The sequence below is a fragment of the Rhamphochromis sp. 'chilingali' genome, assembly GCF_963969265.1.
Source record: "Rhamphochromis sp. 'chilingali' genome assembly, chromosome: 19".
Lineage (NCBI taxonomy): Eukaryota > Metazoa > Chordata > Actinopteri > Cichliformes > Cichlidae > Rhamphochromis > Rhamphochromis sp. 'chilingali'.
In genome coordinates, this window is record NC_137946.1 from 15,583,307 (window position 1) to 15,600,526 (window position 17,220).

The 17,220-nt window shown below is 40.6% G+C and overlaps 4 protein-coding genes across 5 annotated transcripts in view; 2 read left to right on the top strand and 2 right to left on the bottom strand.

The window, feature by feature from the left end:
* Positions 1-365: 365 nt before the first annotated feature.
* The window catches only part of LOC308387133 (uncharacterized protein), a gene marked incomplete at its 5' end in the record, with an annotated part of 100,033 nt that continues 83,178 nt past the window's right edge, over positions 366-17,220 (top strand). The window contains 16 exons of the mRNA XM_080867031.1: positions 366-582; positions 1,168-1,374; positions 1,477-1,587; positions 1,822-1,921; positions 2,902-2,969; positions 3,069-3,139; positions 3,231-3,313; positions 3,399-3,510; positions 3,627-3,767; positions 3,982-4,082; positions 4,266-4,431; positions 6,866-6,950; positions 7,041-7,718; positions 7,915-8,219; positions 8,314-8,422; positions 8,591-8,729. Coding sequence (XP_080723157.1) covers positions 366-582; positions 1,168-1,374; positions 1,477-1,587; positions 1,822-1,921; positions 2,902-2,969; positions 3,069-3,139; positions 3,231-3,313; positions 3,399-3,510; positions 3,627-3,767; positions 3,982-4,082; positions 4,266-4,431; positions 6,866-6,950; positions 7,041-7,718; positions 7,915-8,219; positions 8,314-8,422; positions 8,591-8,729 — 2,693 coding nt within the window. The remainder of the gene's footprint in view (positions 583-1,167; positions 1,375-1,476; positions 1,588-1,821; positions 1,922-2,901; positions 2,970-3,068; positions 3,140-3,230; positions 3,314-3,398; positions 3,511-3,626; positions 3,768-3,981; positions 4,083-4,265; positions 4,432-6,865; positions 6,951-7,040; positions 7,719-7,914; positions 8,220-8,313; positions 8,423-8,590; positions 8,730-17,220) is intronic.
* On the top strand, positions 10,814-11,873 carry LOC308386816 (U11/U12 small nuclear ribonucleoprotein 35 kDa protein-like). The gene has a single exon (XM_080866612.1). It carries the CDS (start codon positions 10,957-10,959, stop codon positions 11,659-11,661), a length of 705 nt encoding a protein of 234 aa, XP_080722738.1. The 5' UTR covers positions 10,814-10,956; the 3' UTR covers positions 11,662-11,873.
* LOC308386820 (uncharacterized protein) overlaps positions 12,578-17,220 on the bottom strand; it is a 30,798-nt gene continuing 26,155 nt past the window's right edge. The window contains exons 2-5 of one of the 2 annotated variants that reach the window (XM_080866621.1): positions 14,198-14,320; positions 13,304-13,514; positions 13,156-13,215; positions 12,578-12,737 (exon numbers count right to left, since the gene is read on the bottom strand). In XM_080866621.1, the coding sequence (XP_080722747.1) occupies positions 12,662-12,737; positions 13,156-13,215; positions 13,304-13,514; positions 14,198-14,320 (470 nt within the window). In that variant the 3' untranslated portion in view covers positions 12,578-12,661. The remainder of the gene's footprint in view (positions 12,738-13,155; positions 13,216-13,303; positions 13,515-14,197; positions 14,321-17,220) is intronic. The other variant, XM_080866622.1, reaches the window with a different exon arrangement.
* On the bottom strand, positions 15,237-17,094 carry LOC308386813 (BUD13 homolog). The gene is made up of 5 exons (XM_080866609.1): positions 16,947-17,094; positions 16,446-16,750; positions 16,244-16,352; positions 15,937-16,075; positions 15,237-15,834 (listed from the first exon to the last, which is right to left on the bottom strand). Exons 1-5 carry the CDS (start codon positions 16,957-16,959, stop codon positions 15,663-15,665), a joined length of 738 nt encoding a protein of 245 aa, XP_080722735.1. The 5' UTR covers positions 16,960-17,094; the 3' UTR covers positions 15,237-15,662.

The following is a 17,220-nucleotide window of genomic DNA, read 5'->3' on the forward strand; positions in this document are numbered from 1 at the left end:
ATCCAATCTAACACAATTTCTGATACTTGTTTGCTGAAAGTTTAGGCGATGGTATGAGGGCAGTGTTTAATATAGCGTTATTTAACTATAAGCTATAAGAGACTTAGAGCTTTTTATTGTCATTGTGCAGTTTTTTGCACAGCGAAATTGGGTATAATCTGTTAATGTGGCTTTTGTATTTAGTTGTTGTTGTCCAAACTCACTGTACTGCTACCTAACCAGTGTAGGATTGATGTAGTATTTAAGTTTTCTTTCCCTTTCCCTTTTTCCAAAATAACAATGAGTTGTTGTTGTTGTTTTTTTTGTTTTGTTTTGTTTTCAGTTCATAAACGTATGTGTCTATGTTCCTAATGCAGCTATGAACAATGACCATAGTTGACAGATCTTCAGAAAAGTCTGACCACGAGTCAGCCGGACTCGGACCTGGAGCTGCTGTGTACAACAGTACACCCTCCTCTGAGGACCAGCCCAAGGACCAAGGGGCTGGTCCTCAGAGTACACCCTCCTCTGAGGACCAGCCCAAGGACCAAGGGGCTGGTCCTCAGAGTACACCCTCCTCTGAGGACCAGCCCAAGGACCAAGGTCAGAGCAAAGCCTGGCTTTTTTTCAAAATGTCTTTTTAAGCTGTTTGAAGATTTTTATTGTCAGACAGAATAGTTTTCCAACCAGTTTTAGCAAATATGGAACCACACTTTTTAGCCATTATTTACCCATATTTGTCAGAATTGGTTTTAGTAACGTACAGCTAATCTTTTTGCTTCTGCTTTCACACAAGTTTGACAACTGCTTTTGTGGGTGTTGTGTTGCTGCTTCCCTTCTCCGTTCATTCATCCAGTTATGTAATGCATCCAGCTTTGCATGATCAGTCACTTCAGCTCGTGATGCAATTGCTGTTTTTATATAAAGACCGGCAGCCCAACTTGTTTAGCAGAAACAAAGGAGAAGGCAAATTGTCCTATCTTTCTTCCTGAGGCTGTTTAGGAGTTTTTCACAGTGGCCAGAATCACATTATATAACTGTTAATAGTTGTAGCTATTACTGTGATGTCCTGACATGACTTTGCCATGTGCCAGTGTGTGGTTGTATAAGTAAGGTGGCATTAAATTATCTCCTTTTTAAAATGTATTGAAACAGATTTTTAGTAATAATTGTGGCTCTGTGTGTCAGTGATCAGCAGTGGCGATGGAATTGACTTGCCCCAGAAGGTGCTGTTCTCACCAGATCGGCTCAGCCTAAATTGGGCCCAGGTTCACCTCATTGGTGCAGGCCTCCAGAACATGGGGAACACCTGCTTCCTCAACTCAGCCCTGCAGTGTCTCAGCTACACCCCTCCTTTAGCAAACTACATGCTGACGCGGGAGCACTCCAAAACATGTAAGTTTATTTCACCAACAGTGGTGTTACGCAGTCCTGCGCTGATTCTCACATTGTATCACTCCTTACTCACTCAGTATTTTGTCTCTGTCTCTGCTGCAGGTCATGAGCCAGGGTTCTGTATGATGTGTACCATGCAAAACCACATCATTCAGGTTTTTACCAACTCTGGGAATGTCATTAAGCCCATTGGTGTACTCAATGAGCTTGGGTGTAAGTGGATGACTGTTGTTGCTGTGCTCTGTGCAAAGTGTTTACCTATATTTTAATGATAGGAGGCGCTGTGTGACTGTTTACCTTTTGTAATTTTGGAGGGAAATAATCTGGAGGGATTTTGAATTCTGTTTTTAAATAAGTGTAAACTTGCATTTAACTGTGGTATCCTTTACAATAATTCACCTCCTGCTTTGTTTTTTGGTTCTGTTTTTCCTCGTTCCCCTCACACAGGGATTGCAAACCACTTCTGCTATGGAAGCCAGGAAGATGCTCATGAATTCCTGCGGTGCACAGTGGATGCTATGCAAAGGTCCTGCTTACCTGGAACCAAGTGAGTGTCATTTTACATTGCATGCATTCTAAACAAGTTAAACACACAAAAATATTTTTACTTGGGCTTGACAGTGTTTGCACTTTATTATGTAGTAAGATCCATAATTAGCTACGTAGAGGTAACACCGTGACAGTAGGAGAATATGAAATAAATCCTTTATCCTGTTTTTCAGGAAGTGCAGTTTATACTAGTTCCTTTTAACTATTAATGCTTCAATTGCTGAGAGTATTTTTCAGAAATGCAGATTCCTCAGTCTCTTGCCTGACTGACACCTCAGTTTACATACTAGGCAAGCCACTTGATATAATACCTCATTATTATATCAAGTTTTTTAATGAACTTGACTGCTCCAACACAGAAAGTATTCTTACACTGGGTGTGGTAGCTTGTTTTGGTAACAGGGCTTGAAAAGATCAGAAGCGGCTTAAACGTGTAGTAAAACAGGTGTCTGGGATTATGGCAGAGAGCTGCCAGACTTAGTGTCTAGTATAGATTTCTTCTGAGGCAACAGGGTAAGCAGTGTGAGCAGGAGCACTCAACCCCTCAGGTCATCTCTTATTCACCCTAATGGCATTAGTGCTATTATTGCAGCAGCAAAATTCAGAAAATCCAGGTTTTTCTATGTGTTACTATAGAGCTTCGAAGTCTATGTGCACATTTAACCAAAACTACACGTTTAACAGATGCACTGGGCTGAGTGTTGTGCTTCTTGTTAGACTCCTAAAAATAATTTATTAATTCATTTATTTTTTTAAGAACCTAAAGTGTCAATTCTCATCAAATCAATTCTTCCCGTGTAGCAGCAGATGGCCTCTTAAGTAATTAATCGTGCTCCAATTCCTCCTATTGTCTTTTCTGCTACTTGAATACTGTAAAGTGATTGTCTGGTTCCAAAATGCTAAAAAATAAATGGTCAGTCAGTTAATTGTTGCACTGTCCTTATTAGTTAACTTTTGTGCTTTATCTTTTTATTATAGATTGGACAGGCAAACGCAGGCAACCTCTTTCATCCATCAAGTGTTTGGCGGGTACCTAAGATCCAGAGGTAAGTCACTGTTTTTTAAGGTTTGATTTATTTTTCTTTTATTTGTCTTTTTATGTCTTACAGCTTGTGTGATACTCATAGCACTGATTTCTGTTTCAGTTAAATGTTTAAACTGCAAAGCTGTCTCAGATACATTTGACCCTTTTCTGGATGTCACTCTGGAAATTAAGGTAATTGGACAACATTCAAAGTGACGTTGCTACTATGTATTCTCTGCATTATGGAGTGTGAGGTTTTTCCTCTCTCTCTCTGTTCATATAGACTGCTCCAAATGTCTCCAAAGCTCTGGAGCAGTTTGTCAAGCCAGAACAGCTGGGTGGCGAAAATGCTTACAAATGCACCAAGTAAGTCAAAGAGATGCCAAACCATGATGAGTTTTAGTGTTTAGGTGTGATTTTTGTCAACAAGCTGAATGTTTGTTTCCTTCAGGTGCAACAAAATGGTAACGGCCTCAAAAAGATTTACAATCCATCGCAGCGCCAATGTGCTCACCATCTCACTCAAACGCTTTGCAGACTTCAGTGGAGGCAAAATCACAAAGGCAAATGGCCAATAGTGTCTGCTTAAGTCATAAAGATACATGACAGATGCTTTGTTTTATTATAAAACAGGATATTTGCATGTAATGTTTGAATTTTTTTGTTTGGTGGTCATCAGGATGTGAAGTATTTGGAGCATCTGGATCTGCGGCCCTTCATGTCGCAGTCCCACGGGGAGCCCCAGCTCTACAGGCTGTATGCTGTGCTGGTTCACTCTGGATTGAGTTGTCATACTGGACACTATTTCTGCTATATTAAGGTACTGGCTGTGCCCGAATCTGTTTGAATGCTGCTGTTGCGTAGTACAAACAAACAAACACCATAAACAACACATTTCAGCAGAAAACTACTTTGTATGCATTGAAAGAAAGAAAAAAAAGACCCCTATATAACCATAAGATTCTTCTTTTTAGCTCAAATTCAATTCAGAAACTGAATCTGCTGTGTCACATCTCTCTCATTCTGTCTCACAGGCCAGCAATGAGCAGTGGTTTCAGATGAATGACTCGTCCGTGTCAGTCAGTGACATTAGCACTGTTCTCAACCAGCAGGCCTATGTCCTCTTCTACATCAAGTGAGTAAACATCGGTATTTTTAAACATTCTAGGCTTATTCCTTCAGTAGAACTTTTCCCATCATTATTTAATAATGTAGACATGTTTATTCTCACTTTTCTTGTAGAAAATGTATTATTATAACCTAATGTTATAATGTTGATGCTTTGTCATGGTTAATATTCTTTTTTCCATGTCATCAGGTGCACAGATGTGGGAAAAACTGGGGACTACAGCCACTTGAACCATAACGCTGGCATATCTGGTCAGGCATCTCCCCAGCCGGTGGTGAGCCCAGGCACCATCGCCACCATGCCTCACAACAGTGTTGGCTTCATAGGTCCCCAGCTGCCACCACACATGAACAAGGTACTTCCTCACCTGAGGGTACTGATAATGTTGTTGTTTTTGTTAAACCCAGTGTTTCATGCAAAATACATTTGTACCTTTCAATTGTGTCTGTTTGAAAAGAATGAAATGATATCATATATTCCTTATTGGCCTACATTTGTACAAAATTCCAAATTATATACACAAAGTCATAGAAATCACTGCTCCAATTGGTCATAATGATTTTAATATTCTCTTTTTCCATAACAATGAAATACGCCTTGGACAAATATGACACGTCAATATTTCATTAGTGTTGTCACATCACATCCTGTAAGCATCGTCTGTCTGTGTCCTTTCTCTGGAAATTAATATTTCCAGCCAATATAGGCAATCCATCAACATGGCTGGAGAGTTGGTAGTTATATACAGTCTGTATAAGTGTGGTTAATCCAATGAAGATTTGTAAGGAGATGGCAGTTACTGTGAATTTACAGCAGTTACACAGTGATTAGTAATAAACAGAGCCAGTGAGAGTGAGTGGATATAAGAAAGTCAGTGACTCAGGTGTGTCGATTGGTTCTGTTTGTGAGACTGGAGGAGACGTAGAAATCTTTTGTTTTAAATCTTAGTTAGGAAGATTCCTGTTTGAAAACAAGCACTTTTTGTGAGAAATACAAGAAGTACATCTGCAGAAAGCACACAGTTACATTCTGTCCATCATGTGGACAAAATCGAAAATGTTGAGCATTGAAAAACTGAGAACGTTGGGCAAGTTCAAAATACGTGTTTGTAAGAACGAAAAACCAAATTGTTCCTAAAATAGTTATGGAAAGTCACTGTTGTATGTCTGTGTTCTACATGTTTATCTGATGGAAAATAAAGGTGCTATTGTTTTATTGCAGTTTCTTGACAATTCTGAGTGGATTTACACAGTATGGGTCAAAATGACCCGCAACAAAATCAATGTCACTTTTTTGTTTTTCAACATAATACAAGGGTTAATTTCCAAAACTTCCATATGATCTTCAATTTGTAGCAGATCCACTATCACACAGCAGCTGGAGCAGTTTCAAATGGAGGTCAGTCCACTGCTGCCACCTGTGGCCAAGTACCAAGCCTACCATAGCCTACTACTAGATTAACTTGCTATGATGACATTGAGTAGAGGCTGAGTGGCTGCACTTACCCCTGGTACATCCAAATCTACCCACAAACATGTTGAAAGATGCAATGGCAGCAATGTGGCTTGTCAACACTGAAAACAATCAGTAAGCAAAGACAACAGGGATCACTTTTTTCTGTTTATTTAACATGCACAACATTTGTAGTCGCCTTCTGCACAGGGGAAGTCCACACACACTGTGTGGTACCACTTTCCACAGAAGGTGCATTCAATCTACAAGACTGAATGAGAAAGTCAGGGTCATTGTCTGACTGTTTATTACTAATCACTGTGTAACTGCTGTACATTCACAGTAACTGCCATCTCCTTACAAATGTTTATTAGATTAACCACACTTATACAGACTGTATATAACAACCAACTCTAAAATGTTTGTTCGCAGAGAAAAGACACAGACTACGGTAACGACATGTGATGTTACAAAACTAGTGAAATATTAGTGTCATTTCATTCATTTCAAAGGTTTATTTGCATGACGCACAAACAGACACAATTGAAAGGTACAAATGTATTGTGCATGAAACGAATTCAGACGTGCTGCAGATGTGTGTCACAAGTTGATCTGGCTGTAGGCTGTGGCACTTGGCCAGTGGTGGCACTGGTTGACTCGAGTCCATGTTAGTGCACACAAAGTAAACTGCTCGCTTTAGTTGTGAAGCAAAAACGCTGAATTCGGAGAAACAAACCGTGTGAGGGGAACGATAACGACAACAAGAGTCTCCCGATCGTTTACTCTTGTTGTCCTGTGAACAACATCGGCATGGTGTTAATTGTTTGCTGTTTTCGCGATCGCGTCGCGCATGAGGATAACCCTAGGTAAACTCGCCACATTTTTAAACATTTTGTTGTTCAACAGCATCAAGACTGACGGAGTGTGTTTGAGATAACCTCACAAGTGTCACAGATGACACATTTGGCGTTTTTTTGCTAGTCTGTAGGTAGCAGCTCCTGAAACGGAAGTCTGCCACACATCTGTTCGACTAACGCCAGTTGATCTAAACGCCAGTAGATCTGGAACACCGGCAGCCTCGCCTCTGTCAGTGCGCCTCAGGGCGGCTGTGGCTACAATTTAGCTTGCCATCACCAGTGTGTGTGAATGGGTGGATGACTGAACGTGTAAAGTGCTTTGGGGTCCTTAGGGACTAAGTAAAGCGCTATACAAATACAGGCCATTTACTTAATGCTGAAATCTAATCTATTGTATTAAATGGGTATGCTTGTAGTTTGGGTAATTTTGTTATGTCAACAAGTTCTGTTTTAAAACTTAATCTCTTGTTAACTGTTCAGATTGCTGAGGTGATTGATGATCGACCTGAGGAAGTGAAACAGATGGAAGTTTTTAGGACCAGCAACAGATGGAAAGCAATTGGAGGTAAATAAGAAGTCACAGAAGTAGGGGGGGATTTGTGCAATATTAAGTTAAGACTGTTGTTTACTATAGTTTTACTTCCTCTCCTAAAAGTGAATCAAAATGATGACACAGAGGAAGGAAATGGAAAAGAACATCAAAATACAGAGGCTGGCTCATTAAGCAGAGGTCGACATGACTCACCCGAGTTGTCTTCAAAGAGAAGAGGACAGGATTCTCCTGTCAAAAAGACCCGGCATGACTCTCCAGACATCTCTCCACCAAAGAGAAGTCGGAAGTACTCTCCGGATGTCTCTCCTCACAGGACAAGACGTCACGACTCTCCAGATGTCTCTCCTCCCAGGACTAGACCTCATGACTCTCCAGATGTCTCTCCTCCCAAGAGAAGACGTCACGACTCTCCTGTTGTCTCTCCTCCCAAGAGAAGACGTCATGACTCTCCAGATGTCTCTCCTCACAGGACTAGACCTCACGACTCTCCAGATGTCTCTCCTCCCAGGAGAAGACGTCACGACTCTCCTGATGTCTCTCCTCACAGGACTAGACCTCACGACTCTCCAGATGTCTCTCCTCCCAGGAGAAGACGTCATGACTCTCCAGATGTCTCTCCTCCCAGGACTAGACATCACAACTCTCCAGATGTCTCTCCTCCCAAGAGAAGACGTCACGACTCTCCAGATGTCTCTCCTCCCAGGAGAAGACGCCATGACTCCCCAGACTTGTCACCACCAAGACAGTGTTCAGGAAAGTCAGAAAAAATGCAAAGTAAAGGTGAGTGATCCATTTAAATTGTAAAGTGGAATCTGGTGTGGCATATGAATAAAAGTAAAAAGCAGAGACCCATTTAACATGAGTTTTGAATTGAAATTTATTTTAAAGACATAGCTTGATCTAATAATAAATCTTTAATTTTTGTTCAAAAGGCATTACAAAATGAAAATTAACAAATTAACTGTGTCTTTGTCAGATTCAGCCTCCAACAAAAGCAAGCTCAGCTCATCCTTGTTAAGTAAAAAACGCTCACCGGATCCTCATCAGTCAGCGGTGGCTAAGAAGGGTCAGAATAGACATGATTCAGACTCGGATCCGTCTCCCCCGAGGAAAAGGCCCCTGAAGGGAAACGCCTCAGACTCCGACCAATCTCCCCCAAGGAGGCCCTCAAAAACTAAACGGGGCTCAGACTCTGACCAGTCTCCACCCAGGGGGCAGCCACCGAGTGGAAGGGACTCGGATGGAGATTTGTCACCACCTCGTAGGCCAGGCCAGTCACAGGTAAGCAGACTGTGTTGGAACAAAGATTAATGTCAAATCTGATTTCACTCAAATGTTATATTTTTCAATTGTCTTCTTTTTTTTTTATAACCAGGGCCAAAGGATGCTATCTGGTGGAAAGGCAGGCCTGGTTTCTGTGGACATTTTAAGGAAAGAGCAAAAGGAGAACAGACGCAGAGAAAAACACAATCAGCCACTTGAAGGTTTCATCAACTTTTCTCTCTTAAGATTTTTTTACACCCATTGATTGAAGAGCTTCATACAGCTTTGCATCTCATTTCAGCTTATCATCTATATTGTCGTATTTTATTTAGTCCTAAAATTAAATAATGAAGTTTCTACATACTTACCCATTCATCCCCTTTGACCAGATGAATCGCGTAACGCTCAGACGATTTTCAGAGACAAAAGTGGCAAAAGCAGGGATCTGGATTCAGAGAGAAATGAACAGAAAAAGAAAGCTGGTGAAAAAGCGGCAACAGACAAGAAATACGCTCAGTGGGGAAAAGGGTAAATGTGCATGATCATTTCAAATATCACAGTTTATGTGATTATATCCACATAAAAAATTATAAAAGTGGTTCAATGGTTTATGTTAAAATGTATGTATAGGTTGGCACAGATCCAGATGCATCACCAGAAACTTAAGGAAGCGCTGCGCGAAGCCCTTAAGCCACTTGAGGATCTTGACCGCATGTTGAGAGAACAGGAAAGAGAAGGCGATCCTATGGCTGCAATGCTCAGGCGTAAAAAGGACCGTGGCACAAAAACACAAGATGTTTAACATTACATATGTTTTATTTTATTTATGACTTTATTTTATTTCACCAGGTCAATCCTTGTAAGAAGCTTTTAAATAGCAGCAGTTTTGCTTTTGCTACTGTTTGTATTTTTATTTATTTGTATGTTTGTTTTGATTTTTGTAGAGAAACCTCGATATAAAGGCCCTGCTCCACCTCCAAACCGGTTCAATATTCCACCGGGGTACCGCTGGGACGGAGTTGACAGGTAGAGTTTGTGCATCGGTGACAGAGGAAAACCGTTGAGGACAGAACTGTAGTTTAATATTGAATGTTTTTAATACACACATCAGTTTGTCATTTTGCACATTAATGGTAAAGAAATTGTGATCATTTTTTTCCACGTCTATATTAAATTTGCGCCTAATTGAATGGATTGTCTTTGGCCTTTTAGCTTGTCGTATCATAATTAATAGGGTTATTTTATTTGTGTCTTGCAGGTCAAATGGTTTTGAACAGAAACGCTACCAGAGGATGGCAGATAAAAAGGCTGTGCAGGAAGCGGCCTATAAATGGAGTGTGGAGGATATGTAAAGGCTTTCAGAAAATGATGAATCTGGAGCAGAGCTAAAGAGCACACCTTCTCAACCTTTATGTATAATTGTTATGCTGTTAGAACAACAAGACTAGATGCATCTACGCAGCAAAAGTTCTTTTTTAAATAAACTACATAGAAGAATTTGTTTCACCTTTCCAAACCCTTTTGATACTGTACCATGTGTATCAGATGGAACTGTACAGAAAAATGAAGTGAAGCATGTTCACAATTTTTGTAAGAAGTTATTCACCGTGGAGCAGAAGCTGTTGTGGTTTCAGTGTTTTATTAAAGAATGTTTTTGTAATGCATTGTCCCAAGAGTGTTCAGGCACCTGTAACTTGGATAGCATTTGACATTCAGTCTTTTTAGATAATTTTATACACTTACCACCCATTTTATTAGGCAACAGTAACTCAAATAACCGCTTGTTACAACCAACATATTTTGGTCCTGGACATAGAAATAGAGACATGTCCCTCATGACTCCAAAATGAAACGTAGTGCACAGCAACCAAATGCTGAAAGAGAGTGTCCACAGCTGACTGTCGATGGTATGGTATAGCTGTGAGGGTTTTGTGTACAAGATAAATGCACATTTGAGAGTTCTGTGGTGTAGCTAAAAAAGACTGACCTACAGAGATGTGAAAAAAGCGGCATTCAAATAAGCCATTCCTTGCCATATTAATCAGGGAGTACATACACTGACAGGATGCTGTGACTCTCACAGTGAGGGAATCAGGTTGGGCTCTAATATTTTTTCTAGCAATGTCCGATTCAGTCTAACATCTGTAAAAGTTTTAAGGCACTTTCCACCAGCACTATCAAAAAGAATTATGGAAGAATGATTTGTAGAATCAAGGAATCGGTGTCCTGGTTGCACATGCTAGACCAATGGCTTAATAACACAACAATGCTATTGCCTTTAATCTGTCACTATCTATGCTATTGATTATGGTGTAATTATATAAAATAAAATAAAAATTTAAAGTGACAGTATTGTGCAATGAATAAAAAGTTTTATTTATAAACTTTTTATTTTTATAAAAAGTATTATTTATTATTAATAATAATTAACCTTACTTCATACTTGCAAATTTGTCGACCGATGCTATAATTAATCTACGTTATCTATTTTTAATTTAAGTTTTAAGTTGGTCTAAGTATCTTAGCACAGCGGAACTCTAGTATCCTTAGTCGGGCGAGTAGGGGGACTTTAAAATGTGACACACTGGACCCCGTTTCATTACGGAATGTTTTTGTTGATGCACTTGGAAGAGTGAATAGATTCAGCGGTACTGGTGTGGTTTAACGCGTAATTGGCGACTAATGCAGAGAAATATTAGCCCTGAAAACTGTTTGTAAAGCCCGCCAGTCTCCTGTGCCATCGTTCTAGTTTAAAATGGCTGACTGGAGTCCGATAGCGAAGGTGTACGACCCGCTGAAAGCTGGTAGCATCGACGGCACAGACGTGGAACCCCATGATCGAGCGGTCTGGAGGGCCATGGGTGCCCGGTACAAGCCCAACAAAGGCGTCGTTGGAGACCCACTGCTCACGCTTTTTGTGTCCCGCTTGAACCCACAGACCACCGAAGATAAACTACACAAAGTGTTCTCTAAGTACGGAGACATCCAGCGGCTCCGGCTGGTCCGGGACATTGTCACGGGTTTCTCCAAAGGATATGCCTTCATTGAGTACAAAGAGGAGCGATCTGTGGTCCGGGCCCGCCGGGACGCCAACAAGCTGGTGGTCGACCAGCATGAAGTGTTCGTGGATTTTGAGCAAGAGAGGACTCTTAAAGGATGGGTGCCGCGGCGGCTCGGCGGCGGGCTTGGAGGGAAAAAGGAATCCGGACAGCTGCGGTTCGGCGGCAGGGACAGGCCTTTCCGTAAACCCATCAATCTCGGGGTAGACCCGGTGCAGGAACGAGGTGGTGGTGGTGGAGGGAGGGAGTGGGACAGACCAAGCGGGAGAGCCAGAGACGATCGGGACCGACACAGAACAGCAGAGTGGGGCAACAGAGGAAGGAGAGATGACCGGGACAGAGGCCGAGAGTGGGATGACCGCAGGCACGGAGACAGGAGCAGGCACCGGGACCGGAGATGAAGCATGTGGCTGCACTTCAGCTTTCAAAGGAGGACAGTGAATGAGTGTGTGACTTGGATAACTGTTTGTGTGAAAGGTTACTTTTTTGTATGCTGATATTCTTCAGATTGTACTGTATGGTAATCAGGACTCTGCCTGTGGCTGTCATATTCAGTTCTTCTCAGGGAAGTCTCAGGAATGACAAAGTAGGGTTGTTGTGTTTTGTTGGGGTTTTTTTTTTTTTTTACAACTCTTTATTCTAGCGAAAAAATTACAATACGGGTGGTGTCCAGCCAAATGAGACTTACATCCATCATGTCAAACATGAGCGCCAGCAGCCAGAATCACTGCTTAAGAGTCCAATTGGATTGCTTTGGGAAATCGGAACTGTATTTTTATACAGTTATCATAAATATTATTACCCCACATATACAATTCAAATTTTATTTCTTGCAATTTAAGTCCCAACAGACTTTTTTCCCCATTTACTACAGAATGTTGTTTATCATGTAGATAAACTGAGACAAACAAAACTGCATTTCTTTTTCTGATATTAAGATATTCCAGGGATTAAATGCATAGTTAAACTTCTTTTCACTGACAGAAAGGGAAGTTTCGCTGGTCCGGCCCACTCAAGGTCAAAGGCTATATGTGACTCGCAATGTAAAATGAGTTTGCAGTTTTGTTTTGTTTTTAAAAAAGCATAAGTTTAAGAGCACATTGTCAGCCCCATTTCTTTTTAAAAAATTTAAATCAGATTATATCATAAACAATAAAATTCGTCATTGTTTTGAAATCTAAGGTGTTACTGTTTGTCAAAGTGTTGCAACATGTTTAAGATTTCCCAAGTTGGGTAGTTTTCCAGTGTAGCCTCATGTGACCCCTGTTTTCAGAGTTGGTAATGATGTGTTGTGCAAGATTTATACTTGAGGGAAGAAAACTCAGTATTCAAACACATTTACTCCTTTTTCCATATACATGCAACTCAGGAATTTGAATCAAATGCTTACTCAGCTCTTACTCAGCCATCTGATCCTCGGTCCTGCCCAGTGAGGTCAATCAGCTTTCGGTTATGGGTCACTGGGTGGATTCTTAAACTGTGCACAAGTATTTCTGAAGTCATCAATATGAAAGATGACGGGAAATGAATCTCTTATTTCATTAAAAGGTAATTCTCTAATGTACCAGAAAAAAACAAGAGGCAGAACTGACTTTTATTTCCAAGTATGTTCTGAGTAGTAAGCTGTCAATTGTAGTGTTATTTATACGAAGAGACAATGAAGTTAGTGCAAACACATATACGTCAAACACACTGAAAACTGAGGCTTTTTTCCACTGGTTTGTGTTTATTACTGTATGATTATTGGGAATACATGCTGGGACAAGACAAATTTCAAGCATTTGTTAAATATGACTTTGACATTTAATATTAATCATGCATGTATGCAAACATGCAAGATGATTTCCACTGCCGCTTAGAAGTCATGCTTAGCTGGTCTTTGCCTTCCACCGTACCCGACATTCACGATGGGCCAGCCTGGGTAAGTCTCTCTTTGGACCGTGCTGAAGTTGATCCTGTGAATCAGAAGAATCAGAGCACGCAGACACAGAGTAGCTGCTCCCTACATGAAGGACACTGTGATGATGATAAACCTGCTCTCACCTGAACGCAGGGTTAATGCCAATGTTGTCAGGCTGCGGGAAAGCAGGTGTCCGCCTCCTGTGGCAGGAGGATGGGGGAGGGAAGTCTTTCTGATACTGAGACTGCATCTGGGCTGTTTCCTGTTCGTTTTTTGCTGCTGCTGACATGTGATCACGGTTGCCTTCTTGCTCATTCCCTCTCACTTCTCTGTCCTCGCGTCTGTTTCCTCTTCCTGTTTATCATGAGGATGCAGGAGGAGAATGGTGAGATTCCTGTTGTGTGTTACAGCCTGCTGAAGGGTAATCAGAACTTTGCTAAAGGCAGAATTTCATCAACAGTAATCACACTTTCCATAAATAAACTTTCTTGATCATACTACATGTATTACACTATTTGCTTTTTTCATTTTAATCTTGAGAGAATAATACTTTATACATAAATGAGATGAAATGTTCTTATGAATATAAATCATTTGCTTTGGATGTCGCAGAGCTGTGTGAAGGACACGGGAACACATACACAAATAATTACTGCTGAGGGCAATCCAATCCTGTGTCTGTGAGTAAGAGTGGCAGGAATTTCACTGCACAGCAGAGAAAACAATATCACTCCTCCAGATGCTCTGTGTCTATAACAGCATTTTCACATTTAACCTTATATGGTCTTTCTTATGTTCTATTTGAGGTATTAAATACTTTATTACAGTGTTTTTCAGTTTAATGGCAGTGTAGGGGTTTTTTTTAATCTAAGCTTTAATCACAAAATCACCTTTATAATCTCTACCATCTCTGCCTTCTCACTCATAGCACACTGCCCAAACCATTTCCAAGACACACACATGCACTGAACAGAAAGCCACAGCCTTGCGTGCCATCATAAATGAGTCTTATCTTTATACAGACATGATGAGTTTACTCTCTAGGGTGAGCCAAGTCTGTTGACCTTTGCCTGGATCTTGGTCTGGGATAGGCCTGAAGCAGAAAGCCTCACGTGATGTGGTCTCCATCTTAGCAGGTGTGTCCGGGTAGAGGAGGAATCCTAAAAAGGGTGAAACGTAGACTGTTGACTCTTGTTCCCCTTTTTTAACCCACTACTTTGGAGTGATTCCAGTTAAATCAAATCAAATCAAATCAAATCACTTTTATTGTCACATCACATGTGCAGGTACATTGGTACAGCACATGTGAGTGAAATTCTTGTGTGCGAGCTTCACAAGCAACAGAGTTGTGCAAAATACAATAATGTAAACAAGCAAAACACAAGAATGGCTACATCTGAAACTAATAAATATATGTACAATATATAATAGTATATGCATTTCTGGATGTGTATACTAAATATTTTCCTACGTGTGTGTGTGTGTGTGTGTGTGTGTGTGTGTGTGTGTGTGTGTGTGTGTGTGTGTGTGTGTGTGTGTGTGTGTGTACACATATTTTACAAGTTTCACAGTTTCTGAAATCTTTCCAGTTAGGTCTCTTTTTCACAGCTTGTTTACTTTGCATATAAATTCTATAAAATATGCTTAATGACAGTGACAATTAATCATTCACACAGACCTGATTTTTGTGACAACAAAACAAAGTTTTATTTCTGTCTGTTTATTTAGTGATGTGCACCGAGATTAAAGCGAGATCAGAAATAATGACGGTAATTTTGAATCCTTTTGTTATTTCTTGACTAGGACATTGTTTCTATTTCTGTTTTACTCTTTTCAGTGTTTGAACTTTCTTTCTTTTTTTCCTTTGCCACTGAGCTTTTTTTGCAAACACTAATTTAGATGATTAAAGCTGACAGTGGAGGATTTGAGAGCATAAGTAACTTTATCTGTTGCTGGTATGAAGGAGCAGCAGGACTTTACCTGCCACTGTTGGTGGTTCGCCCCTTTTTATCCTCTGGTAGCGTTTCTGTTCAAAACCATTTGACCTGCAAGACACAAATAAAATAACCCTATTAATTATGATACGACAAGCTAAAAGGCCAAAGACAATCCATTCAATTAGGCGCAAATTTAATATAGACGTGGAAAAAAATGATCACAATTTCTTTACCATTAATGTGCAAAATGACAAACTGATGTGTGTATTAAAAACATTCAATATTAAACTACAGTTCTGTCCTCAACAGTTTTCCTCTGTCACCGATGCACAAACTCTACCTGTCAACTCCGTCCCAGCGGTACCCCGGTGGAATATTGAACCGGTTTGGAGGTGGAGCAGGGCCTTTATATCGAGGTTTCTCTACAAAAACTCAAAACAAACATACAAATAAATAAAAATACAAACAGTAGCAAAAACAAAACTGCTGCTATTTAAAAGCTTCTTACAAGGATTGACCTGGTGAAATAAAATAAAGTCATAAATAAAATAAAACATATGTAATGTTAAACATCTTGTGTTTTTGTGCCACGGTCCTTTTTACGCCTGAGCATTGCAGCCATAGGATCGCCTTCTCTTTCCTGTTCTCTCAACATGCGGTCAAGATCCTCAAGTGGCTTAAGGGCTTCGCGCAGCGCTTCCTTAAGTTTCTGGTGATGCATCTGGATCTGTGCCAACCTATACATACATTTTAACATAAACCATTGAACCACTTTTATAATTTTTTATGTGGATATAATCACATAAACTGTGATATTTGAAATGATCATGCACATTTACCGTTTTCCCCACTGAGCGTATTTCTTGTCTGTTGCCGCTTTTTCACCAGCTTTCTTTTTCTGTTCATTTCTCTCTGAATTCAGATCCCTGCTTTTGCCACTTTTGTCTCTGAAAATCGCCTGAGCGTTACGCGATTCATCTGGTCAAAGGGGATGAATGGGTAAGTATGTAGAAACTTCATTATTTAATTTTAGGACTAAATAAAATACGACAATATAGATGATAAGCTGAAATGAGATGCAAAGCTGTATGAAGCTCTTCAATCAATGGGTGTAAAAAAATCTTAAGAGAGAAAAGTTGATGAAACCTTCAAGTGGCTGATTGTGTTTTTCTCTGCGTCTGTTCTCCTTTTGCTCTTTCCTTAAAATGTCCACAGAAACCAGGCCTGCCTTTCCACCAGATAGCATCCTTTGGCCCTGGTTATAAAAAAAAAAAAGACAATTGAAAAATATAACATTTGAGTGAAATCAGATTTGACATTAATCTTTGTTCCAACACAGTCTGCTTACCTGTGACTGGCCTGGCCTACGAGGTGGTGACAAATCTCCATCCGAGTCCCTTCTACTCGGTGGCTGCCCCCTGGGTGGAGACTGGTCAGAGTCTGAGCCCCGTTTAGTTTTTGAGGGCCTCCTTGGGGGAGATTGGTCGGAGTCTGAGGCGTTTCCCTTCAGGGGCCTTTTCCTCGGGGGAGACGGATCCGAGTCTGAATCATGTCTATTCTGACCCTTCTTAGCCACCGCTGACCGATGAGGATCCGGTGAGCGTTTTTTACTTAACAAGGATGAGCTGAGCTTGCTTTTGTTGGAGGCTGAATCTGACAAAGACACAGTTAATTTGTTAATTTTCATTTTGTAATGCCTTTTGAACAAAAATTAAAGATTTATTATTAGATCAAGCTATGTCTTTAAAATAAATTTCAATTCAAAACTCATGTTAAATGGGTCTCTGCTTTTTACTTTTATTCATATGCCACACCAGATTCCACTTTACAATTTAAATGGATCACTGACCTTTACTTTGCATTTTTTCTGACTTTCCTGAACACTGTCTTGGTGGTGACAAGTCTGGGGAGTCATGGCGTCTTCTCCTGGGAGGAGAGACATCTGGAGAGTCGTGACGTCTTCTCTTGGGAGGAGAGACATCTGGAGAGTCATGACGTCTTCTCCTGGGAGGAGAGACATCAGGAGAGTCGTGACGTCTTCTCTTGGGAGGAGAGACATCTGGAGAGTTGTGATGTCTAGTCCTGGGAGGAGAGACATCTGGAGAGTCATGACGTCTTCTCCT